This window comes from Pararge aegeria, chromosome 18, assembly GCF_905163445.1.
Source record: "Pararge aegeria chromosome 18, ilParAegt1.1, whole genome shotgun sequence".
NCBI classification, from domain to species: domain Eukaryota; kingdom Metazoa; phylum Arthropoda; class Insecta; order Lepidoptera; family Nymphalidae; genus Pararge; species Pararge aegeria.
In genome coordinates, this window is record NC_053197.1 from 15612634 (window position 1) to 15640267 (window position 27634).

General features: G+C 38.6%; 1 protein-coding gene across 3 annotated transcripts in view; it reads right to left on the bottom strand.

Annotated features, from left to right (window-relative positions):
• Positions 1 to 683: 683 nt before the first annotated feature.
• LOC120631357 (MAGUK p55 subfamily member 5) overlaps positions 684 to 27634 on the bottom strand; it is a 211221-nt gene continuing 184270 nt past the window's right edge. For all 3 annotated transcript variants that reach the window (XM_039900879.1, XM_039900878.1, XM_039900877.1), the window contains 12 exons: positions 15497 to 15683; positions 10772 to 10995; positions 8873 to 9043; positions 7817 to 7925; positions 7175 to 7272; positions 6509 to 6713; positions 6189 to 6321; positions 5559 to 5722; positions 4521 to 4685; positions 3661 to 3792; positions 2641 to 2822; positions 684 to 1517 (listed from right to left, as the gene is read on the bottom strand). In XM_039900879.1, coding sequence (XP_039756813.1) covers positions 1335 to 1517; positions 2641 to 2822; positions 3661 to 3792; positions 4521 to 4685; positions 5559 to 5722; positions 6189 to 6321; positions 6509 to 6713; positions 7175 to 7272; positions 7817 to 7925; positions 8873 to 9043; positions 10772 to 10995; positions 15497 to 15683 — 1953 coding nt within the window. In that variant the 3' untranslated portion in view covers positions 684 to 1334. The remainder of the gene's footprint in view (positions 1518 to 2640; positions 2823 to 3660; positions 3793 to 4520; positions 4686 to 5558; positions 5723 to 6188; positions 6322 to 6508; positions 6714 to 7174; positions 7273 to 7816; positions 7926 to 8872; positions 9044 to 10771; positions 10996 to 15496; positions 15684 to 27634) is intronic.

The following is a 27634-nucleotide window of genomic DNA, read 5'->3' on the forward strand; positions in this document are numbered from 1 at the left end:
ATAATATTGATAACTATTTTTATAGTAATATGCACGATTTAGAATACATCAGTTCAATAATATTGCATGTAGTTTGGAACGTAAAGTTATAATTTATTGTAATATAACTATTAGCACATATTCAAAGTGTTCGTTTTCTTATTGCCCAAGTGATTTGAGGTTTCTATGAGAAAGATTACTGTTAAAGTAGTTTCCGCTAGAATGTGCTATGTTCACACAAAATACAATAAGTACAAACAGTGGCATGCATATAGGGTACGCATAGGGTATGCAGACGATATAAAATGAGTTATATTAATAAAAATAAAATAAATAAATATACTGCGACATTACACACACCGCCATCTAGCCCCAAAGTAAGCGTAGCTTGTGTTATGGGTACTAAGATAGCTGTTGAATATTTCTATGAATATTTTATCAGAATTACTTATAATATACAGATAAACACCCAGACACTGAAAAATATTAATGTTCATCACACAATCATTTTCCAGTTGTGGGAATCAAACCCACGGCCACGACTCACAAAGCAGGTTCGCTGCCACTGCGCCAGTCGGCCGGATATATTAATCCAGTAAGAGTTATAAAAAGCCTATTAAAACTCTAACAAAGCCTATACTTAAGTTTTTTATAACACGTACTGAGATTTTTATAATTTTATATAATCTGCATACCCTGTGAATGCCCTCTCCTCTATGCACGCCACTTTTAAAATAATATTTATGCTATTCCAATTTTAAAATAATTCTGTCAACAATAATAAAAGTCCAGTGCACGATAAGAGTTAATTTCTAGTTTAATTTACATTATGTATAAAATAATACATTTGTGAATATTGCTTTTGTCAGTGAACAAATACGTAGCACGCCCAGTGCTTAAAGTTTCAAAGAATCTTTCCCATTGAAACAATTACTCAACTATAAAAGTAATTATCATGCAACAGAAGTGCGCCTACAACCGGCGTCATAATAATCACCATTAAAATTTGAGAACACATCACTAAATTCTATATTCATCACTACGGCTCCACGATTACGATCATTACCACTGCCCCAACGATTTCTCCCATCGAAATTCCGTATTAAATCAATGAAACTATAGTCTCTCTCAACATTGCAAGCGTCTATAAAGTAAAATAGCAAATGTAAAACCATTTGCGTGAACATTTCGAAGAGTAACATTAGTTTCGCGAGCGTTTCCGACGTGCTGTAACTCTTTTTGCGTATCACATCACATCTAACTTTATTTATCACGTTACATTGAAGGTTTTGTTGGTGAGTTTGAACTCGGTTCAGTCTCTGAGCTGCGGTGGATGCAGCTGTGGGGGGTTCCCGCTAGGTCTGCTTGAGCCAGTGCGCGGGGACCCACTGCGGTTCGCGCTCCAAGCTGTTGATTTCGTTCAAGAGTTGGTGGTACGCTCGCTGTGTGTCGTTGTTTATGATGATCATGTCGAAAAGGTGGCCCCATCGCAACTCCATATCCCTCGCTGTCGCTATTATCTCTTTCAGCTCCTCTTCCTGTTGAATGTAATAAATTTGTTAGGAATCTTTAATGTCCGATGTTAATTTAGGGGGCGGACTGAAAAGCGCAGTTTTAGTTGACGAGGGGGTCGTGACCCACCTTGACAAGATTGACATGAGAAATAAAACGAGTCGCAAGGAGTTGCTGTATGCAAACTAGAAATAACCTTTATCATATCAACCCATTACCGGCCCAGTACAAGGCACGGGTCTCTTCCCACAATAAGAAGAGGTTAAGGCCGTAGTCCACTACACTGGCCCAGTGCGGATTTGTGGACTCCGAAAACGTTTGAGAACATCATGGAGAACTCTCAGGCATGCAGATTTCATCACGATGTTTTCCTTCACCGTTGAAGCATGATATTTTAATTGATTAACTTAGAAAAGTAATTCAATTACTAGGTACTAGAATAGAATAGAATAGAAAAACTTTATTGCAACACAACACAATAGGAAAACACAAGAAAAACAGTAATAGTACTTAGTGCTACGGTGCAAAGGCTGCCTTATCACTAAAAGTGATCTTTTAAAGGCAACCTGAGCGGACGAAGCCGATAAAAAAAGTGGAAAGTGGATGGTGCATAAAGGATGTTACAAAAAATAAAATAAACTTACATGAACATACGTACTCCATTTACATATTAACTACAAAATACCGATATAAATTTATATATACTACTAGATGTGCCCTGCGGCTTCGCCCGCGTAATTTCGGGACGCAGCGTACTGCTACATAGTCTACACCTATAGTCATATATGAGATTTTTAGTTTTTTACAAACATTTTACTATCTTACGTAATTTTTTTTTCAATGAAAAGTATACTCCAAGAATATGTATAAAAAGTTTCACGAAGATCGGTTCAGTAAATTTCGCGTGAAAGCGTAACAAACAAACTTACATTCACATTTATAATATTAGTAGGGATAATAGATGTTTATGATATCTATGCTATTATAAACTTACACAATACTCAATTAGATAGATAAGTAATAATTTTACTAGTAGTAAATTATTACTTACTAGGTACTACTTTACAATGAATAATTGTTAAGACTTAACAAAAACATTGTATAAAGTAGTGTCTATCTCTGTATCTGCATGAGAGAAGGGTGGGTCACCTTAAAAGCTTCTCCGTTCCTGATCTTCTTCTGCCTGAGTTTCTCCAAGCTGGGCGGCGCCACGAACACGGTGTAGGGCTTGAGGTCGGAGCCGCGCAGGATCTTCAGCGACTGCGGGTGCAGGTTGAGCACGCAGATCTTCCCCGAGTTCACTACTTCTCTTATCGCTTCCAGGGAAGTACCTGAAATTATGGGCGTATGATGTGCCAGCTGGTCGATGAACTGCCTGACGCAGTGGTGAGAGCTGTGGTTTTAATAGGCCATAGTCCACCACTTTGGCCCAGTGCGGATTGGTGGACTTAACACACCTTTGAAACCATTATGGAGCACTCTCCGGCATGCAGGTTTCCGCATGATGTTTTCTTTCACCGTTGAAGCAAGTGAATCATTTTGATTACTTGAAACGCACATAACTTAGAAAAGTCATTAATATTCATCGCACAAACGTTTTCCAGATGTGGACATCGAACCTACTGCCCACTGCGTCAACCATTTTCTTACTATGTTTGGATAACTTGCAGCTTGTTCTTAGATTGTGGCCTGGAGATGGGCATATCATATAAAAAGTCATTGGCACACAGCTAAAAGTATTTGTAAACCAACTAGCTTCTGCCTGCGTAATCGTCGGCGTGGACTTTGACAGAATTGTTTCTAAACCTCGTTAACAATTTTTAATTACCACGGGAACTATTTGAGAGATCGGTTTAGAAAGAACATGACCTTTTCCATAGCATAGGCGCCAAGCATACGAAATTTCAAAGCTGTTTGCTCGCGGCTTAGCTTTAACACAACTTTTAATTTTCCCTTGGGAACTACTTAAGGAATCGAGATAAAAGGTAGCGTATGTTCTTTTCCATGTCAAAGGCTACATGCATGCCAAATTTCACCCAAATCCGTTCATTTTTGCGTGATTGAGTAAAAAACATCCACACTTTCACATTTTATAATAGCTCTCTCTCTCTTTTCGCTGTCGTGAAAACAAATAGCTCTGCTCTAAACTCTGAATGGTGTGTAACATACCATAATAAGCCTTCTCGTACTCGCCGTGCTCGACGAACTTCCTGTTAAGGATGTCGGCCTCGAACTGCGCGCGCGATATGAAGTGGTAGTCCTGCCCGGCCGCCTCGTGGTCCTTCCTCGCGCGAGACGTGTCTGAGCGAGAAGCATTCGTTACATTCATCCTCATATCAACCTATTACCGACCAACTACAGGGCACAGGTTCTCCCATAGCGGGATGGGGTTAAGGCCGTCCACCACGTTGGCCCAGTGCCGATTGGTGGACTCTACACACCTTTGAGAACATTTCATGATGTTTTCCTTCACCGTCGGAGCAAGTTAGATTTTTAATCACATAAAACTACTTTTGAAGCGAAAACTGCGTAGAGGGTACATTGCAGAAGATCAGTTTGGTGTGGAGTATTAAGATTGAAGAAATTCTATATTACACCATACAGATTCTCCTACTTTAAGCAATGCTTAATTTTCATAATAAAATAACGTGTGTGTACACGCGTTAGAAATTATACATCTTTAAGAAGCTTTTCAAAAAATTAAATTAATGCATTGAAAGATTTACAATAACGCATTATTTAAGATATGTAGATAACCAATCTCATTAGCGGATCAACAAGCTTTGCTTAACATTAAAATTTGAGATTTTTCAACCATTCTGATTTTTGACAATTTAAAGTGTACACTGTCAAAACTTTTTATTTAAAAACTATAATGTTACCTAGCTAACTTCAGGGTGTCGGTTTATTGTGACGGCGTGCGCGCGCATCGTTAAAGTTTACTCTCATCATTTTTCCCTAATGCGCCGAAAGAAGTAAAACTTCAATAAAAAAACAATTATCCGAATTGATAATAACAATGAACTCACGAGGAACAGCCGCCGCGAACCTCGAGCTGTCTTCCATGAGCCGCTGGCGCAGCTCGTGGCGGCCGATGTTGGGCGGCCCGATCAGCACGATGGGCCGCTTGTTGGACGCGCGCGGGTAGTACAGCGCCACCTCCTCGTACGTCAGGATCTCGTCTTGCTCGTAGTCTGCAATGACAGCTTTCGTCATCATCAACCCACAGATTCTCCTGCTTTTCGCGGAGTATAGCAAATTAAGCTTGTTTTGATAATATATCATGGAATTCCGCAAAGTAAAGCCTGCTACTATCCAATATCATCAACCCATTATTGGCTCTTTGGTATGACTACCAAAGAGCCCGCTGGGGCGGGGTCGGCCGTATTGATCAAGAAGAAGGCCGCTGGTGGGTTCGAGAGCAAGCCAACCTGCTACGAGACGAAGAAACCGTCCTGAACCGTCCAACCAAGGGATGCGAAGGGACCTCGGAGCCGTAGGAGGTTATTTTTTTCCTATAGATATTTGACGGACCAAGCAGATAGCTCACCTGATTGGAAAACCATCGCCTATGAGCAGAGCAAGGTGTGAAGTCACAGAGTATGCAAGGAGCCTGTCCATCAATCTGAGGCGTTGGTGCCTGCAATCACACCGGCAACCACGACCTTCTGACCGGAACATAGCATTGCAACAATACTCAGTGGCAGAAATAAGCATGGCGGTTCTACTTCCCCGGATGAGCTCTGTCACAAAAAGCTCTCCCACTACTAAAAGCTTGCTATGGTTTTCCTCCATCGATCCTGGGACGATGGTAATTTATTGTGGCACATGTTGCCGTGCCTACCAGCCGGGCGCACGAGGTCGAAGGACCTTTTTCCTGGAATAAGTCTTTTGGGCATCGCATAAGGGCTCTTCCCTTGCCCATGGGCTTTACTGGTTAAGAATTCCATATAGCGGAAGTTGGGTATCTCCGCAGCAGATTTTATCTCGTGGTCAAAAAAAAAAAGGTTTCTTACGATGTTTTCTTTTACCTTTTTTATAAAATACAAAGTAAAAGAATGATTTACCATCGGGCGCAGAAGCCGCATAAATCGGGTAGCCAGCTTCACTAGTCGGTTTCCGCGGTTTGCGACGCCGTACGCGGCCGGCGCACAGTAACGTCGCCCCCTTACGAGCACGCCTTTCGCCCTCGCCCGCTTCACCCGCTAGTGACAGCTTCATCGATTCACGCCTATAAAAAAAATATTTTGTTTTATTGGTTAGGAAAACAAGATAGAAGATCAGTGTCTATATTCTGAATGAATATGTTAAACAGCAAAGGCCCGAGTAGCGAGCCCTGCGGAACACCTACACTACGCCGCGATAGAAAACACCATTGCAGCACCATGACATAAGATGAGACTAAACGAAACAGATCACCCCTTATTACAGCCTTGGATAATTTGTGTTGTAATATGTCGTGATCAATTCGATCGAAAGCTTTTCTGTAATCAGTGTTCACAACCTGGTCTCGATTATCCATTTTATTAAATAAAACCAGTACTTTAACTAGTATGCAGAGTTTTCAGAAGGGTTTCTAATTATCTTAGACTGCATCATCACCACCAGGTGTTATCGCAGCCAACGCCAAAGTTTTAGTGAAGTAAAAAAAAAGAAAGAGGCCTCATAAAAATCTGAGTGAAGATTAATCAACTCACTGATGCTGGAAGGCCTGGCTCGGTATGAGTCCCGCCAGGGTTTGGTCCTCCTCCCCTTCGCGGAAGGCTTGCCACCAGTTAGGATCCTCCCGACTTATCACGTGTAACACGTCACCTTTTTGGAAACTGATACCTGCAACGATAACAAAGTAGCGTTAAATGTATGATTTCGTATTTATACTACAGGGGCATGAGTTTTCGGAGTTTGGATTTGGAAGGAAGCTGGTTCTGACCACCTCCGACGCAGCTTCTGGGCAGGTGTGCGGCGTCAGAACCCGCCGCCCGCCCGGCACTGGCGCGTGCGCTGTGCAGACACTCACCGAGCTCGCGACACGGGATGTACACGTCGTCCTCGGGGTCGTAGTCGAAGTGCGCGCGCACGTGCAGCACGCGGTGCGCGGGCGGCGCGCGGGGCCGGCCGCGCGGCGCCAGCACCACGCTGAGCGTGCCCGCCAGCCCGCCCAGCACCTGGCACACTTCGTGCACGGACTTGCCACGCATGCTCACACCGTTCACTTCCAGCAGCTGAAAGTTAATTAGTCATCCTGTTTATTTATCGTACTGGCAAGGTAACCTCATAAAATCACAACAATATTCGATAAGTTTAATAAGCGGTTATACTATGTGAATGTTGACTGGGTTCATTGACCGCTCGTCTGGGATAATGAATTTTGTCGAAGAGGTGCACGGGCGTGTAATTATTGTACGTCTCATTGTCATTGAAACCGTGTACACGTACACAAAATGAATCGTAGGATATATCACTTCCAAATTTATGTAATGAATCACTCTAATCAAACTAAATTAACTAAATTAACCAATATACTATTTTTAATATGGATTATGTTAATCAACACAATGATAAAATGTGTAACGCAGTTTTGGATACGACGCACCGATTCGACCTTGTGGATACGTGAAACGATTTTATTGCGTTATGTCGTGCAGTAAAGTTTAAAATTAATAAAATCATAAAGTTTCCTCACCTCATCGCCTTCGTGAAGAAGGCCCGACTTTTCCGCTGCCCCACCTCTTACTATCCTACCGATAATAACTGCTTCGCCTTCATTTCTCACAGTAGCACCTGTTGAAATAAAACATCGAGCTCCATTAATTTATTCATTTTGTAAAATCTGGACTTGATTATCTAAGATATTCATAAGAATGCGATAACGATTACGTTACATACTGTTTTCTACAATTTGTGACGTAATACAGTCCGAATATGAAAAGAAAGAGGGACAAAATAGAATGTCTTATTTATGCTATATGATTATTATGCCTCGTATCATCTTTATCAACCCAGTACCGGCTCACTATAGGGCACGGAGTCACGGAGGCACGGTTTTCTCAGAATAAAATGGGTCTAGGCCATAACCAACCAACTGGTCAAGTGCTAATTGGTAGACTTCACACGCTACTGTGAAGATTACGCGAAACTGTCAGACACACCGGTTACCCCACGTTTTTTTACTCCACCGTTAAAGCACTTAACTCTGAAACCTTAGAGGTGCGTGTGGTTAATCTAACCTATTACAGTCTTATTTATATACTTAGCTTATAGTATCTTGATTCAGTCCCTGCAATAAATGAAAGTAATCACAAATTTTACATTAAATTTAACTCACCAAGTGGTTCATTAGTTTTTTCTATTTTAATAATTTTGATATTTTCGCTGGGGTCGTCCGGCGAAAGCGTTGGATACTTATCGTCGCCCTTGTAATTGTTGTAGCCAGTCTGGAAGTAAAAACAGTTTTTTATAACAATCTCTGAATTTTCACTATAAATAAAACGGATAGTAAACATTAAGCTTAATTTGCATGCAATTAATTGCAATGAACCAGGCAAATCTGCACTGTGGGATTTATAGTTTCTTCAATCCTTATACACCAAAGTTGTTTCAGAATACGCTCTCTACGCACGTTTCGCGTCGACACCGATTGGCAAATACTACTGAAATCGTGCATAGTAGAGTCAACCTGTCCTGAGGATGCCCTGGTGTCGGAGGAAAATGTGATTATAGCAAATGGAATTCCCAAAAGAACGCCTGCTTCTGTACAACAATTAGGTAAATATACTATATACTAGCTGTTGCCCGCGACTTCGTCTGCGTTTTTTTTTAAAGTATTCAGTATCGCTAAGCCTTAAATGAGTATAGTAGTATGAGTTATATATAACATGTGACTGTCAATTAATTAAAGACAAATAATTTGCAATAAAATAAAATTGCGACTATAATTAAAGATCTAAGCTATCCTATCTCTTAAGTTGGACCAGACTGCTGACGGTGTGCCAATTTAATTTAAAATCGGTTAAGTAGTTTAGGAGTCCATCGCGGACAAACATCGTGACAGGAGATTTATATATATTAAGATTATACCGAGAATGATTTTGTTCTCCTGCGATCAGGGAATTATTGAATTGGATTTATTGAACATATAGTACACTAATAGGTATTTAAAAAAAAATACATTTCACAAAAAAGGAACCGAACATGTAACTTTCCAAAATTTTAAGTGTGAAAGCGCAATTTTAATTTATATCCAACTTTTAATGTTTCATTGAATTACTTTTTTACTTTCATTTTCATTTCGATAACGAGAATACACATATTTAAACGCTATTTCGAAAAGAGTTTTGAGATTTTAATTTGTTTTTGAAATAATAATATATTTATTTAATACCTTATTTCTCTTCCCTCTCGTAAAGCAGGTAGGGTCTAGCAAGGCGGCTGCTTGGTCGTGCGCCTGTATTAGACTCTCCAGCTCCAACCCGCCTAGTACGGATAGCAATTCTGCCGCTATAGCTGACGTTTCACCTCCTGACGCCGTATGCGATCCTAATACATCTATACACTGGAAGGATATAAAAATAACACATAAGACTCATTCAAAATTTACTTTAATCAAATGCACTCGCTTGGTTAGTTATCAACCGGCTCTGTTTGAAATAAAACAAAAGAAGTTTTTACTGCTGGATTAGAGACCAACTGGGGGTTTGCTCGTAATCACTACTTTGGGCAATCAGGTCGTTGATCGCAGAAGATGGTAGTATCAGTCACCTCGTACAAAACCCACGGAAACAGGAGGGGTGGTGACATCTGTATTCTGATCTACCATCACCATTCAACATAATTTCCACCATGAGTAATGACATTTATATTATTGGAGAGTTCAATGTGCTGGCGAGGTTTTTATATTTTTGTGTGCATTTAACAAATAATATATGGGTATTGTTTAACCGAAATAGAAATCAATAATTAACGGTATAATTTGTGAAAAAGTAATTTTGTAAATCAGAATTACAAAATGTTTCTGGAAAGACAGGGAAACATCCATTATCCTTGTTTCCAGAAACACTCAACCATCATTTGCTTTATTTAAGGCTTATATACGTAATGTAGAATTGCGCTCAAGACTTATAATCATTGAGAATTAAGATTGAATCTAGTAGTGCCTTATCTATAGCGAAAAGTTAGAGAACGATAGATTATTTTGGATGGATTGATCACTTTTTATGAACCAGATGCAGTAAGCGGCTTTATAAATATACTATTTCTTTAACAATACTTTTTACAACATAGGACTAATTGGATTGTAGATCACAGTGGATAGTTTCATTGAAGCTATAAATCAACTGCGTCCGATGAATCCGATCCATTGTTAAAAACCAAAGTCTTCATTTTTGTTGTGAAAATAGGAAATATTTTTACAGGAATATTTAGTTTTACGGACATTTATGGAGCGTATTGTATATTTTGTAAAATGTGACGGCGAAATATGTAACGGAAAATACGTTGAAATCATGTGGCGTAAATTATGTCATACCAGAGATTAAAGATAGCGATTCGCTAACCATACAGACATAGTATTCAGTGGCGTGCATAGCCCTTGGACCCAGGGTATGCACAATGTGTTTAGCACACCATTTTAGTAACAAAACTTTATTGGTCCTATCTGAAGGCTCTGTATGACCCTGAGGTTAGGGTATGCACTGCTTATTTGCATAAATACAATGCACGCCACTGCATACTATGTCCCACGGTTGGAACAGCTAACGAGTTGAGGCTTTTAGGTTAGTGGTAATAATTGGGATCAATAGTTTAACTTGTTATCCGAAACGGATTAAACAATCAAAACAATATGAACGTTAATAAAATTATAGAAAGTGTGAGTGTGTGTGCGTATGTGCTACGCAGGGTTATGGTAGTGTTCATATAACAACTACAAAATTTTAAAATTATAATTTAGAGACAATAGAGATTGGAAAGAAAATACATCTATTAGAAACTTCCCAAGAAAAGTCCTTAGTTATGATAATACAAGGCGATTCGCTCGATGCATTCGATACGTTCACGTACTCTTGAAATAAACCGACATGACTATGACTATAAATGATGATTCATAACCATGTACACACCACCAATGTCGATATCAGCAATGAAACAGCGATTGTCTAGATTTTGTTGGATGATAATGTGGTCTTATATTAATAAAATAATCTCTAGTAAAATTGCCAAGGTTAAAAAAATTACTCTGTATAAGTCATTGTCGCCAGCTATAATTGAAGTACCAGGCTCTTACATCTTTTAACCGATCAGAAGCCCGATGCGTCACTGGGGGCGACAGGCCAGGTCGTTTATGCGTGGTGGCAGTGAGCACAGCCGACCTGGTGGCCAGAGCCGTCCGTAAAGCTGGGCATAGCAGCACACTGGCCGTACCGCCGAGCCGCGCTGCCAACGCAGTTTCGCCGCTCGACGCAAGCGCTTTTTGTAACCTCGATAGCGCTGTACACACCTCTTGGTAATCTGGAATAGAACAGTCTTATTAAATAGATACACATACATTGTATCTCGGACACAAGTAAAGGGGGTAGCTTTCAATCGAGTCTTGTGACGGACAAGGTACAGATTGGACGTGCGCCTGCACTCGTGACTGTAAGCCAATTAATTTTAAATACTTACTACCAGCCGTGTACCGGCAATTACAGCCGGCACATGGGTAAAGTTTTGATGAAATATGACTACTAGGTTTTTGTTACTACTAGGTTTTTTAGAAATTCCCAGTTCCTTTGACGTAGAAGTGTAGATAGTGTCATGTGGCGACGCCAGATCAGAGTACAGTTGGCACAGCCTCTCTTTTTCCCGCCGATGCAGTATGAGGCAAGACATGTATTTCTTATTTTCTACCTAATTAGTTTCCGGTAGAACAGATGTCAGAGCATGAATAAGGACGAAAAAAATCCAGTTTTAGTCTTTTCGTTAACCGAATGCTCATCAAATTGTTTAGTGGAATGGTGCTGGCATTTATCGGCCTTCAGTTAAACTTTGTGCACACTGCACATTATATGTCATGTGGTATGTCTGAGAGCTAATATTATCCGATCGAACTACTGCTAGCTGGAGCGGAACTAATATGGCACCGTCTGCCTCAGGGTTGGACATGTTAATTGGGTTATATCAAAACGCTACCTTAACTTCTTGTTATTGTGACAGACATTTTGTGTAAAAACATTTGGACCATATTTCCATAATATGGTAATTAATTTGTAAAAGGTACTGCACAGTTTTTTTTTAATTACCCAACGAGTTAGTCTTTGACTGCAATCTCACCTGGTGGTAAGTAATGATGCAGTCTAAAATTGGGTTAACCTTTCAGAGAGTATGGCAATTTCAATTTCAATTTCTTATTGAGTGAGTAATTGAGTTTCATAGTTGATGGGTTCAATATTATAATCGTGCTACAATCGCCATCGATTGGCATGAAAATATGATTTCTTAAAAATCGGTTCTACATCAATTATACGCGTAATTGTACCGCCATTGAAGCAAGTGATATCTTTATTGCTTAAAACGCACATAACTTTGAAAAGTTAGAGGTGCGTGCGGGGATTCGAACTCGGTCCACCGAATGTAAATTCGAAGTCTTACCCACTGGACTATCACCGCTCCTTAGATATATTCCACTGGTTCGGAAATGGATACCGAATATACAGATTGGCTGATGGGCATTTAACTACGCGCAAAATTAAAAATAAAACATCCACTTGCCACAAAAAGCCCCGCAAGGCTTTCGAATGCCGAAGCAACCGGCGGTCAGGGCTACAGAGTGAGGAACCTTTTGTATACCACCCTGATTCAACAAGCGAAAGCTTCTTAAGGTGGCGAAGCTTTTCGCGAGAAGACCATTGGCTTAACGTTATTATTTAATTGTTATTTTTTTTATAGTAATAATTGACTGACGAAGAAGATGGGAACACTTCCCAGGGCATGCAAGGAACACGTTTTGCAACCGCCCTCTGTCCATCAACCTTTTTTTTTTTGTCGTGGTGGAAAAGTTTTAAGCTTTATAGCTACCTCTGTCCTTTTGGGCAGGACAGAGGTTATGTGGGACTCGTTTACCCGAACTAAAAACCACCACGGCATGTCCCTCTCGTTGGCTTTATTGGACGTCCGGGGAACCCGTTGTATTCTTCCCAGACGTCTACCAACAACCCCAACTACCACGCTAAGGAGGAGGGCATCAGGACAGCTTGACCCCCCCTCTGACAGTAGGGAGACTCATATAGGGACGGGTACTTAGTTAGTTACCCAATAACTACCCGTCGCCTCCCTGTCCATCAACCTGAGGCGTAGATATTAAACCTCATGTGCCTATGATTAAATAAGCACTCTCGCCCTTCAGACCGCAACACAGCATTGCTGCTAAGCGGCAGAAGTAAAAATGGTGTTAGTACTTGTCCGGACGGTCTCGGTCACACGGTGTTTACCGTTATTTACAGATCCCGTGGGAACCGTTGGTTTTCCTGGGATATAAAGTAGCTTATGTTACTCTTCGTCTTTTCAACTAACTCTTTACCAAAAATGAAATTGATTGGTTGCTTAGTTAAGTCGTGGGGGAAGGACAAACAAACAAGCAAACAAACACACTTTGACATTTATAATATTGGTAAGGATTATGCGAAACTTTTAATATTTTATTTCATTATGATGTTCTAATGTGTAACGTCTACGCTATTGAATTGTGGAATGCGCTCCCACTAAATATACGTGAGGCAAGATCGCTTGAAACATTTAAAAACGTGGTGAAAGCATATTATCTTGCACAAAAATGACGACATTTATTATACCTTGATTATGTTTATTTTTATTATCTATATGTTCATAAGTACTTATGTATGATTGAGTATATATTAGTTTATTATTTTATATTTATTTGCGCAATTTTGTTTATGTATTTGTATTAAGCTATTTGAATGTACGTTTATAATAATTTTACACCACCTGTCCGCTCTCTCTCATCTTGTCCTAATCCAAAGGTTGCCTGGCAGAGATCGTTACTAAGCGACAAGGCCGCCTTTTGTATTCTACTTCTGTCCTTGTATTTATATTGTTTTTTTATTTTCCTAACTTCATTGTGGTGTACAAATAAAGAGTTAAATAATAATAATAATAATAACGTCGTTCCGAGAGAAAAGTGTTGTATTTTTCTTAAGTGAATACTAGGTACATGTTTTTGTTGCCTTTGTAGGGATGGCACTTGAAGCTTGTGTGAGCATCCTTACGCGATCATTATGAGCTCGTTCACCAATAAGTGCGTAGTTGCTCGTATTCTTCTTATAGTGTCATTGAAAGGGGCGATTCTGAAGTAAATGTTGGCAAGGACTTTTTTACAGTTATAATTGAGGAACAAGCAGATGACCTACCTGATATCCCTATCCCTACTAATATTATAAATGTGAATGTAAGTTTGTTTGTTACGCTTTCACGCGAAAACTACTGAACCGATCTTCATGAAACTTTTCATACATATTCTTGGAAGTGTTAGAAGTAATATAGGATACTTTTTATCCCGACATTAAGCTAGGTTCCTTTGGGAGAGGGTTTGAGTGTTTGACGATTTTACATCATAACTCCGACAAATTATACCGATTTAAATAATTATTTTTGTGCTATAGAGGTTATTATATGTGTTTAATTTTACCCAAACTGTGGTTGGAGATAGAGGACAGAACTCCTCAGCGGACAACAGCAAACCCTTCATTCCAGGCTTAGCGATACTGAGTACTTTTTTTTTTTGGATCTAAAACTAAATTTAATGCCACATCAAAAAAATAAATCAAACGCAGACAAAGTCGCGGGCAACAGCTAGTATGTATATATAGACACTTCCCAGAGCATACAAGCAACATGTCCTGCGATATACCATCAACTTGAGACGTAGGTTTTAAATCTCATGTGCCTATGATTACACTAGCAACCACGCCCTGCAGACCGAGATACAGCATTGCAACAATGCTGATAGAAATAAGTATGGCGGTAACATTTCGCCGAGTAAGCTCTACCAAAAAAAGCTCTAAAACTTCCTATGGTAGTTACTTTGCTAGTGAAAATAAAACATTTCACTATGGGTAGAGTCACCAGAATGTGTACAGTTCTATTTCATCAATGAGACGTTTGAGAAAAACGCTTGGTTTTCTCATATGTCTCAATGACGCAGTGTTTGATAAATACTTGCAGCAATATGTTGTGTTGACTAGTGTACTATGTCCTGACTCATAAATTAATGCAGTTTTCAAGCTTTATGGCTCGTACCGTTGTGGAAACAAGCGGCCCAGGACCGTGGATTTTGGAACTCTCACAAAAGACCTATGTCCAGCAGTGGACTTCAATCGGTTGAAGTGATGATGATGATGGCTCGTGTAATTTTTCATACGCATTTTTTAGTTAATTCTGGACGGAAGATCTTCTCAAACTTGTCGCAAGATTTTTAAACTGAGCAGTTTAATAAGAGTGCACTAACCTAAGCTAACAAATGCGTATAATGCATTGGGTACAAATTCCCCCTTTCCTTCTGCAATGTTTCAGGAGGAAGGAGGAAGTACGTTGACGATAAGTTGTGGCTAGAGAGATGACCTGAGAAGTATAATATGAGTGGACTCTCAAAAAAGTGTGTAAAATGTATATCATAGCATCATATCTCTCATCTTCCTCTTAAGCGTAGTTGACTCTAGATAATACGTTGACTGAAACATGAGGTTAGTGCTATAACTAGTATTAGTAGACCACCAAGAAGTGGGTACAAATGCGTAGCTCGCGTCTGACAAGAATGCATTGTTGCAGAAGGCGGTTATAGATAAGAATTTGGCGAATACTTATGGTTATAGAGATGATCTGAGCAATTCATTACGAGTAGATTTCTTAAATTTTGTACGCATTTGTACGCAAAAATGCGTAACTTGTTGAAGGTGCAATTGTAAACATGTGGCTTGAGTTGATAAACTGCGAAGATTAGTATGAGTAGACTCACCAACAAGTGCGTACAACTGCGTAGCCTCATCGCTGGCGTCTTCTTCATAAGCGTCATTGACGAAGGCTGTACTTGACGGCTCGTTAGCTAGCACTTGCAGTTTTGAAGAGTTGCGAAGCGAGTTTCTTAGGAACTCATTCTGGGCGGCGATGCGTTCCTCCGCTTCTTTTCTTTGACGGAGTTGCTCCTGAGGAAGAAGAGATAAATCATGTTAGTCCGATGTCGAGAACAGAGTCGAGATCATAATCAGCATCATGATATCATCCCATTACCGGCCCACTACAGGGCACGGGTCTCCTGCCACAGTGGGAAGGGTTTAGGCCGTAGTCCACCACGCCAGCCCAGTGCGGATTGGTGGACTTCCCATGCCTTTGAGAGCATTATGGAGAACTTTCAGGAATGCAGGTTTTCTCACGAAGTTTTCCTTCACTGCAGCAATTGATATTTTAGTAACTTAAACCATACATAATTTAAGAAACTTAGAGGTGCTGGGATTCGAAAACGATGATTATTAAATCCTTTGTATCGGATCATGAGTATCCATCGTTTCATCAATAGCCTATAATAGTCCACTACTGGATTCAAGGCTTTTCTCAACAGAAAGGGTTAGCCTATAATCACCACGCTGGGCAGAAGTTGGTCACCTCATACATGGGCGTACCCAGGGGTGGCAGATGAGGGTATGATCCCCCAAGAAATATCGCAGATTATGTGCAAACTCGCCAAACTCGCCTAATCGTTAATCAACGTGTAAAAGTGGCCTTATGTGCTAACTTTTGAATTCACTGCTCTGGAATCACTAACTAGATGCACGGTGCTATAAAAAAAAGGCGGAAGACCGTATGTGGTGGCGCGCTCTTTGAAAAACCTTTGTTCAGCAGTGGACACTTGTGCGCTGTTGATGGTGAACTACTGACATGCTCCCTCCCAAGGTAAGAAGCTGGGTACGCCCATGGCCGCATGCGACACCCGCGGGAGGAGGAGGGGTGGTGACAACTGTATTCTAATCTGCCGTCACCACACGGTGCATCGTTTAGTAATTGAAATTTATGGAATATCTGAGCTGTGTCATTCGAATCGTATCAAATTCGACACTGCAATTATTCATCATTCGAGAAAGTAACTTTGCATTTTTGGATCGTAAAATCAACATTTACTGGGGATGATCCAGTGAGAGTAAATATACTTTCTATGAATCGTCCGTCCACTGAGTTTTGGAGGATAAGTGCGATGTTGTGACAACGGTGAGTATTCTTTGTTTATGTTTCATAATATGTCAAGAAAAAGAAGGTATATTATGAAAATTAAGCATAACATGCTATAATCCGCGAAATGCCGAGCATCCTCAGGAGATGTTGACTTAACAATGAATATTTGTTAAGATAAGATCATTGACGATGATGAGTATAAAGATGAAGAACTTATGAATTACACTATACAGATTCTCATGCTTCTCGCAGAGTGCAGCAAATTAAACTCAGTTTTCATAATATATCATAGAATTCTGAAAAGTAACGCCTGCTTCTATCTTATACGGAATTTGAAGTTATTACAGAGCATGAACGCATCGAATGCATAGAATTTTGACAGTTTTTTTTTTGGATTTTAAGAGAAAATATAAAATTAAGTTTTGTGTTTGGTTATTGTCAATGAAGCCCTGCTATTTCATGTAAATCGAGCGTAATATTTTACCTAAAGGTAGTACGGTTGTTTCTTACTGTCAAAAAGGTCGTATATATGTCAAGATACTTAACATAGCATAACTAGTTCGAGTTTCAAATGAACTACTCAATCTAACAAAATAGGGTTGCCACAACTTGTAACAAATGGAGTGGCGATCAATTCTCAATAACATTTCGCAAATCGAGAGCGGTCCCTGGACGTTTTGACGCGCCATTTAATTTGAAGCGCCCTAGGGATAAATTGCTTTGTGAATTGTAACGCCTATTAGCTACAGCGTATACAAGACCCTTTTAAAACTTATTTCATTTTAAAACATTTAAAATGTTTAGCAAAATTTATTTGTGCCATTTGGTGTTGAGATTTTAGCGTAATGTAGCGAGAACACAAGATATTTTTAAGGCTTTAAGTTCGGTTTATGGAGTCCACAGGGGACTGGATAGTTTTTTTTAAACAATTTGTAATTTATTTTTTGTATGTGTGCTTTGGAAATTACGCAACATGCACTAGAGTGGCGTAGACTTTTTTAAAAATTTACATGTTCAAACATACGTGCTTTTTATTACTAAGTATTAGCCTACATTAATGATCATTTTGGTTGTTTTAAATTGTTGTCTAATATATACTGATATATGCTCTACGCGTAGGTAAAAACACTTGGATGGAAATAAAAAATGTAATTCCTGATGAACTCAATGAATTATAGGATGCAACAATTTTTTTATCTATTCCAGGACTGAATCCGGTCCTGTCACGATCTTAAGAGATGGGAGAAACTCCCTGTTCCGAATGCTATACTGTACTCCTTTGACGATCTGCCAAATATCGATTCTTCAGAAACGCCTTCAAAGAATAAGCATTTCCCGCACAAAACTTCATCATTGCGCTCCATAAGGAATGATAATTCTAAGGCCTATCAACTATAAAAAACCAGTTGTACTTGTGCCTATTTAAAACATTATATTTTCTACTAGGTAACACCTAAGCCTGTCTTAAGTTATTGATTATTTCAATAATGTATTGGCAGCACATAATATGCTATCAAAATAACATCCGACCTTGCGGTGTTCACAGGTTCGTGCTAATTCAAGTGGCATACAATGATGTCATACTTACATATCTACGTCATGAGCGAGGTGATTTCCTTTGTGGATTTACAACTTGTATAAAATTCTAAATTTATTTATTTTTATTCGATAGTCAAAATATATTCACAGATCAGACTTTAAGTTATAAGTAATAATAATTACAAACTAAAAATTATTATTTATAATAAATTATTAAAACAAATTCTAATTCTAATTAAAAAATGTTTTATTCATGTCGACCTTATCACAGGCACTTATGAAGCGGCATACATTAACGGTGATAACTGCATTCGTTAAGTTTAAACGAAGGCTAGCAGGGTCCCAAGCGCGCCCTGATCTGAGAAGAGCCCACAACAAACTTAGCCAGGTAACAAATTTAATCAATCGTGGTTACAACGCATTTCTTAACGACAAGGCTGCTTGGAAGCAGGCCGCTCCGCTCTCATCTCTCACAAGATAAAAATTCTAAAGATTGTTAAGTTTATTCTCGGTAGAAACTGCCTTCCGAACCGGTGGTAGAGTCACTACAGACAGACTGATATGACGTTTCAAAAGTGCTTTTAAACTAGACCTAGTTGAAATTAATGAATTTTGCCATTTAAATTCTATATTAAGTCTATATTTATCAAACTGACCTAAAGAAAAATTATTATTTTAATTCATCTAATTCTCGCTGAATTAGATGAATTTGCATATTTTTTTTTTAAGTGCCAGACAGAACTGTTCCGGTTTTGTTATTTTAAACGCAGACCACATCTTGTGCCGGAAAACTAGTAGTATGTGGATGCAATAAAATGTTTTTCAAAACGTTTAAGCTCCGTTCGAAAATGGATGAAAATTCCAGATGAACCTCCATCCATATTCCTCTCACCGCAGTTTCCCGCAGCCGGTAAATGTAGTACAAAGCGTCCGTAACGAGCCTGTGATAGAATCTGCCCTCCGGCGGTGAGGCGGAGAGGTGGAAATTAAAATTCAAACAACTGTTATATAACTGGGGCTGTATGAAATGAGTCGCTTCTAGTGTTTTGATCCGCTTACCTAGTCTTTTTTATTGTTTAATGACGAATTATCTTATTTTTTTTTAAATTCCACTATAAGTTAGCCCTTGTTGTTTTATTATGTTATTATTTGACGGCCGATTGGCGCAGTGGGCAGCGACCCTGCTTTCTGAGTCAAGGCTCGATATATTTGGTGATAAAAAATAAAAGGTTTTCAGTGCTGTGTTTAATTCAATCAAAATCAATCAAAGATACTTTGTTGCACACAAATCGGCCTTATCACTTATAGTGATTTCTTCCAGGCAACCATTATGAGGAATTAATTGTATATAATAAGTATTTTCCTATGTATATTATACATAAAAATAATCATCAGTCATCTTAGTACACGTAACACAAGCTTACCTACTTTGGGGCTAGATTGTGATGTGTGTATTGTCGTAGTATATTTATTTATTCATGATGAACGCAGTCTAAGATAGTTAGTCATAGATGAGAGTTAAACTGTAAGAATCATCATCTTTATAATCAACCCCTACCGTCCATAACAGGGCGCGATCTCCTCACAGAATGAGTAGGGTTTAGGCCGTAGTCCATCACGCTGGCCAGGTACGGTTTTGTGGACTTCTCACGTCTTTGAGAACATTATGGACACCTCGCAGGCATGCAGGTTTATTTCACCGTTACAGCAAGTGGTATATGGTGCGTGCTGGGGTTAGAACTCTGCCCCCCGAAAGTAAAGAAGTCCCACCGCTTCCTATTAGGGGTAAGTATAGCAATTATACTAAACTCATAACCGTAGGTAATCAAGCTAAATCGCTTGGCGACATCTTTTCCAGTAGGTGGATAACATGATTTGTCGGTCAACTATTTACCACATATAATCGAAAAAAAAGCCTTATCTTTCTGTCAGAGACCTGACCCGAGCTGACATTAGAAGCAAAATTTTAAATAAGTAGCCCTGACATCGAATAGAAGACCTCAGACTTTTTGGAAGGCCGTTTTAAATCAAACGAAATCCAGCCATCTTTGATTTGTAATATCCGAGAATTTTGCGCCGGCTTTTTAATATACCTTTTTGATTTGAACTTCCGATGGCTGTCGTTCTCAGGTTTTTCCGATTCGTGATTTAAGATAACTAGTCGGGATGTAGACTGTATGAGAAGCAAAAAAAAAACAAACAACTACACAATATCAACTCTCAGAGACTGGAGCACAAGTGGAAATAATATCCAAATCATACATGTCTTGTAATAAACGGGGGTAAACTTCTCCTATTCCATGTTCCCGTGCTTTAGCAGCACATTAATTGTACACCTGGTCAGGGGATATAATCGGGGGATATAATTTTTGTCTCCTGCCTGAAAAACCCGAGGTAGAGCTAAAACTTGTAATTTGTATGGGAAACACAACATTTTTTATCAACATTCCATTACAAGATAATGCCATCTCAACTGGTTAGTTATTGTTCAGCCTGAGATTGCAGCGGGATAACCGATTTATAGGTTATCGCAGTTCTACCAATAGTATCAAATTGGAGTTCATGATTAATTTTCTTCTTTTAATTTAATCCATTCGCTGGGTTCTCGTTTCTTTGTTACCTTATACTTTCTCATAATTTTTACAAAGAGCACGTTCACGGCGAAACTATTTTTACACAAAGTACCATTTTTTCCGCCGTAACCCACTCTTTGTCCCCGGGAAGTCGTGTTTGGCTAAATTAAATTTATTTAACAATAGCGGGTTGCTCTCTGAAACTTTAAAGTAATTAGGCGCATTCTCTGGTGCAAGCTTGCTGAAATGCAACTTCACTAAATTTGCTACTGTGCCTGCTTACTTTTGGACCAAACGTGCTCATCAGATTTGGATACTTAAATTGAAATCCAATATTTGTTGATTTAAAGTCAAACTATACGTAAGCACTTTTAAATATTGTATAGAAGCAGGCGTTACTTATCTGAATTCAATGATGTTTTATGAAAATTAAGCTTAATTTGCTATAGTCCGCGAAAAGCAGGAGAATCTGTATGGTGTAATTTATAATTTCTTCAATCCTTATACTCCACACCAAACAGATCTTCGGCAATGTACCCTCTACGCACGTTTCGCTTCAAACCCGGAGCATCCTTAGGAGATTTATTTATTTAAACAACTTTATTGCATAATAAAGGAAACACACACAGGAAAACTTACATTAACATAAATTATATGTAAAAGGCGGCCTTATCACTAACAGTGATCTCTTCCAGGCTACCTTAACTATTGGAATAAGGTAATGAGAGACGGGAAATTGCAATCTTTATATATATATATTTCTTGTGTGCGTGTGTATGTCACTGAACTCCTCCTTAACGGCTGGATCGATTTCAGTGAATTTTTTGGTATGCTTTTGGGTGGCACCCTGGATGGTTTAGATGCACAAATCAGCCCGACAGATGGCGCTGGGGTCCGCTAGTTATTTATAAAAAAAGAGATGTTGACTTTACATTGAATAATTGTTAACAATTATAGCCTTCCAACAGATTACACATACTCTTGAGTATAGCAAAATGAGCTTAATTTTCATAATGTAAGCACTTTTGGAACGTCAAGTCTGTCTGTTTGTAGTGATTCTATGATTATATTATTTTATTGATTATTTTATTATATTCTATTTTTTGGAATGCATATTCTACCGGGAAAAACCCGTTAAGAAACTCAGATTTTTTCACTTTCCAACATCAACAATGAACTTTTCTATCATGCGGGTGATAGATTTAGCTGCCAGAGCTCGTCGGGGTAAGTATAACAACCATGCTTATTTCTGCCGCGAAGCAGTATTGTTGCAATTATATGAGTCTGAAAAGCGTGGAAACTCCTCAGGTTGCAAGATTCAATCAGGTTGAAGTACTGTAACACGGCATGTGCATGCCAAGTGTTACAGTAATTTTATAAAGTGGTTAAATAATTAAACTTTTGATAACCATAAATTCATATTGGCCATATATTTCATTAAATTGATTAGGATTGTATAACGCTGATGCGATACTCGGTTTGGGAGAAACAACACCACAGATGTCACTGCCAACATGGAATTATATTTGTTTGTTTTTAGCTTATTAAAGTTTATTTTGTTACCTAATTTTAAGATCCTTTTTTATAGTTTAAGTTGTCATTGATATGTTTTTGTGTTGTTTTTATTTAAGAATATATAATAAGATTTTATTTATTTATTTAAAAACGCTGATAATTATCTAATTAATTAATAAATGGTTTTCCAAGAGACAATTAAAATTGATTAACAACCAATGTTCATGACATTGAGTTGGTGGGATAGATACGGGTGCATATTCGTACCACTCCAGTCCTACATGGACTCCAACGATGCAAGGATACCTCCCGGTGTAGGCGACGTTAGTGGTTTATCACATGCGAAGTATTGACCTTTGTTTAAGGCGATGAGTTGAGTTTTCAACTTACTATTAGGTGGGCGTTAACTGATTGGTACGTGCATTATAACTTAAAAAAATATGATAGCAGATTTGACTGCCTATATACCTATTAAGCTTTCTATATTAATTTATTTATTTCTTTGCGAATTTTGGTTAGTAAACAGGTCTCCAATATTATGGTTAGCATAGGTCTCTTTTTTTATTTAATTTATTCTAATTTTAATTTTAAAATTAATTATTGTTTTTTTTATTTTTTTTTAAATCTGAGTGTCTTTTATATATGGGTCCCCGACCTGAAATAAAATGATTTTTATTTTTTTATTTTTTTTTTATTTACCAAATTTCGCTTAACAGCATGAAAACCATGTTGGTATAATAGTAAAAATCATGTCCAATTAATGTCACACCTTATCTATGAGATAGTCATTAATTGCATAGCATCTTTTATTCCTTAAGAATTCCTTCGATTTCCGCTTAAATGAAGGAAATTCGCGCGTCTCAATTATGTTTTCTGGTAGCTATTAAGTTTCTTGAAGCTGGCCGTCAAAGCTTTCCATTAGGTATATTAGATACCTTGACTTAAGTCAACATTGGCAATACCACTCGCAGAATTTGGTGTATTCAGTGCAAATGGAAGCAAAAAATGTAGATGCAAGTTAACAGCGCGCCAACTGAGAAGTGAAAAGAGACCGTTTTGCCGCGTTTGAACAAGTTTCAAAGAGCTCTTCTGCAAAGAGCACACTAATTAGTGGCTTAAGGGTAACCTGGCTTAGTTGGAAGCTCCGGGGAGCCAGAATATTGAGAATCGGGGTTTTAAGGGTTAACTAACTAACTCAGGAAGAATCCTTACACTAAAGAACAACCGTCAGTCAACAAGAGTGTTCTGTTGAGCTTCTTTCTGTCAAAAAACAAAGACAATGAAAATACATACACTTTTTTTAGATCGTCCTAACCTAACTACTTTTAAAAGTTGTGATTTAGCGTCGTCGGTTGTTTTCTTTTTTGAGAAAACCGTTTGATTTTATTTAGCCTGGCTGAAAATTAAACGATGTCCAGGATATATTCCAATTTATATTTAGGCGTGCAAAGGTAACAGACAGAGTAATAAAATCCGATGCTTGTTTCTAGGATGTAGACTCCTAGAACTGGCATCGAACATCGTCTATCTCTGTTCCAAATATTTTAAGATCAGTGCAGTGTGCCGTACCGTATGGTGAAGGCAGATCAGAATCTGGCTTTACCACAAGATACTTACAGTTGTCACCACCTCTTCTCATCCCGCGGGTATCGTACGAGGCGATTAAGGGAAAATATCGGAGAACTGGAAGCAACTTCCTGTATGCTGCACTACCGTCTACTGCAATAACAAAACTTGCCTGGCCTGACCTGGCCAGTATGGCCAGCGTGGTGCTTATGGATATATGCTTCCTTCGGAAGTGGCCTTCAGTCCAGCAGTGGACTATTAATAGGCTATTGATTATTTATATTGATGATGGTGCGGTGGTTAAGCTGAACATTGAGTTACAAATATATAAAGTCAAAGTCGAAGTCAAATATTTCTTTTCTCAAATAGGAACATAGAGGGCACTTTTGATGCGTTGATAATATACAAAATGTGTACATAGCAGTTAGTAGTGATGGCGATAACTACAATCGTAAACTAAAGCTACGTGGGTTCCAAACGCGCCCTGGTCTAAGAAGAATCGGGTATAAAAAAAGCTAACACACACTGTCGCATTCATAATCATCATCAGCAACATATTACCGGCCCCACGGGTCTCCTTCCACAATGAGAAGGGTTTTAAGCCGTAGTCCACCACGCTGGCCCAGTGCGGATTGGTGGACGCCAACCGCCTTAGAGAACATTATGGAGAACTTGCAGCATGCAGGTTCCTTCAAGATGTTCTCTTTCACCGTTGAAGCAAGTGATGTTTTAAAGGCAAAAAACTTGTAAAGTAATTTTTTTTTAAAAGTTAAAGGTGCGTGCTGGGATTCGAACTCGATCCCGGAATTAAGCGGAAGACCTAACCACTGGGCTATCACCGCTTCTCCGCTCCTCAATATTAATGGAAGTATTCACGCGCATACTTTATTCCACTACGCTCTAGCAGACAGTTAAATAACAACATTAACTTTAACGGGTCGTTCATAACGACGTTTTCACTCATTTGCACGCCCCTAGATTCATAACGGTGACGTAAAACGAAAACCGGCCAAGTGTGTGTCGGGTCACGCATAAGGGCGCTCATTTCAAAACAACCGAAAAATATACGATTGTCGATGATGTAAAATATAAATATGCATATAAATAAAGATATATATATATAGACATTACACACATCGCCATCTTATATAATATATAAGCGTAGCTATGGGTTTTAAGATAACTGTTGAATAATATGTATAGTAATATGCATAATATGCCTAAATACTTTTTATATATAGGTATATAAACACCCAGATACGGAAATACATTGATGTTCATCACACATAAGTTTTCCAGTTGTGGGAATCGAACCCACAGCCTTGGACTCAGCAAGCAGAATCACTATATATAAATCCCTATCCCTATCCCTACTAATATTATAAATGTCAATGTAAGTTTGTTTGTTACGCTTTCACGCAAAAACTACTAAACAGATCCTCATAAAACTTTGTACACATATTTTTGGAAGTGTTAAAAGTAATATAGGATACTTTTTATCCCGACATTAAGCTCGGTTCCTTTGGGAGAGGGGATGAAAGTGTTTGACGATTTTACAATATAACTCCGATAAATTACCACCGATTTAAACAATTATTTTTGTGCTATAGAAATTATTATATGTATTTAATTTTGCCCCAACCTTGTGTAGATCTCATGAATGTGGTTGGAGATAGAGGACAGAACTCCTCAGCGGACAGCAACAAACCCCTCATTTAAAGCTTAGCGTTACTAAATACTATAGTTTTTTTTAGAACTACAACAAAATTGAATGCCACATCAAAAAACAAAATCAAACGCAGACGAAGTCGCGGGTAATAGCTAGTAATATATATATATTCATATCATTTCAACATCATATCTACATATTACCGACAGGGCACAGGTCTCCTCCCACCATGAGGAGGGCATAGGCCGTAGTCCACCACGCTGACCCAGTGCGGATTGGTGGACACCAAAGTATAATATATACCTAGTGGTGTTTTACATTAAAAATTATCACGGAGTAACAAACACGAAGGGCTATAATTTAATAAAAAAAATAGAGTTCCTTAAGAAAATTACAATAATGTAACCTCCAGCAGCAAAATTTTGCTTATAAAATCCATAAATTGGCGTGCGCTAAGAAAACTATTTATGATACATAAAAATATGTACGATATGAAAGTGTTTTGCCCTTGACTACAATCTCACCAAGTGTTAATGATGCAGTCTAAGATGATAGCGGGCTAACTTGTAACGGAGTATGGTGTCACACCCCTAATCGGTTTCTACGCGTCTTCGTACCGGAACACTAAATCGCTTAGCGGCGCTTCATTGTTGGTAGGGTGGTAACTAGCCACGGCCAAAGCCTCCCGCCGGACCAGCACCTATCGGGAATTCACAATACTTAAATTCACAGCGTTCACCTCTGCGCCCGCTTAAAGTACTTATTACCTACAAATAATCTCCGGAAAAATTTACGGTTCCCGCGGGATTTATAAGAAACCGTAATAACAAGGACAAAATAGCGGGCACTAGCTACTATTTTTTATGAATATTTTGATGTTTGTGTGCAATAAAGTATTTCTTCTTCTTCTATTTTATACAGGTAATTCGCAAGGAACTGTTTATTCAAAAACATTAGTCCAATTGCATAAATATTTCACACACTACTTGTCTTGAAGAAATATACGGAAGAGAACAATAGATGCGCGTTATACACTCAAGTGTTATTAAATAATGTGATATAACCCCGCCTTCGCGTAACATATTAACACACGAATGTGAAATTACATTTTACCTCCTGTACGTTTAGTGCACACGTATATAACTTCATAGCTAAATATTAACTCAACTGTGAGATGGTGATAGCAAAAAAAAACCTGGCTAAGTTTGTTGTGGGCTAGACTAGACCAGGGCGCGTGGAACCCACCTAGCTTTTTTTTTTTATTTAGTTCGCAAAACTGACAATAAACTGCTTACTCTAATATAATAGGACTATTTGGCATGTGTATACAATTGTGCCTTCTCGATGCGAACATAGCATGCGAATCCGTTGGGTACATAAGGCTTTAATTTTAAGTTAACGAATGCAGTTATTACCGTCACCTAACATTAGTGTTAACATGTTATATGTATGAACGCTTCATAAGTGTAGTGCTATTTAAAAATAGACCAATGAATTTCGTTTAAAACCATCATCATGACATACGAGTAAGTAGGTTATGAGTAAAGAATAATTACAAAAAACAGAAACAACAAAATATCTAGGATCTTTCAATTAAGAAGATGTATAAGGGTGCTTAAAACCTTAATTTCGTATTTAGGTTTTGCAACCCCTCGAAATATAAGAAATTACCAAGAACTAAATGTAATTTATAAAAAAAAAAACCTGTTAATATCACCATACCGTCGATTAATATCAACTTAGTCAACGTACCAGATCGAAATAATCTCATTCGTAATATCGAGCCTAGTGAACACGCCATCTTCCAATCGACAGTCAGTTTAAAGCGAACCCTACCTCATATGGAGTGTTGACATCAAATGAAAACTTGTTTACAACTTACCGAATAAGCCTTTATCCTTTCTGGGTCAACGTCGTGTTGCGAGCGCGCCTGCGCACGCGGCGAAGACGATACCATGATCTATGGATCACGATCTACAGATCACTAACATGTCACGTACAACTCTTTCACAGAACACCATATTTGACACTGACACACTGTCATGACACTAGAATTTGATGCTTATTC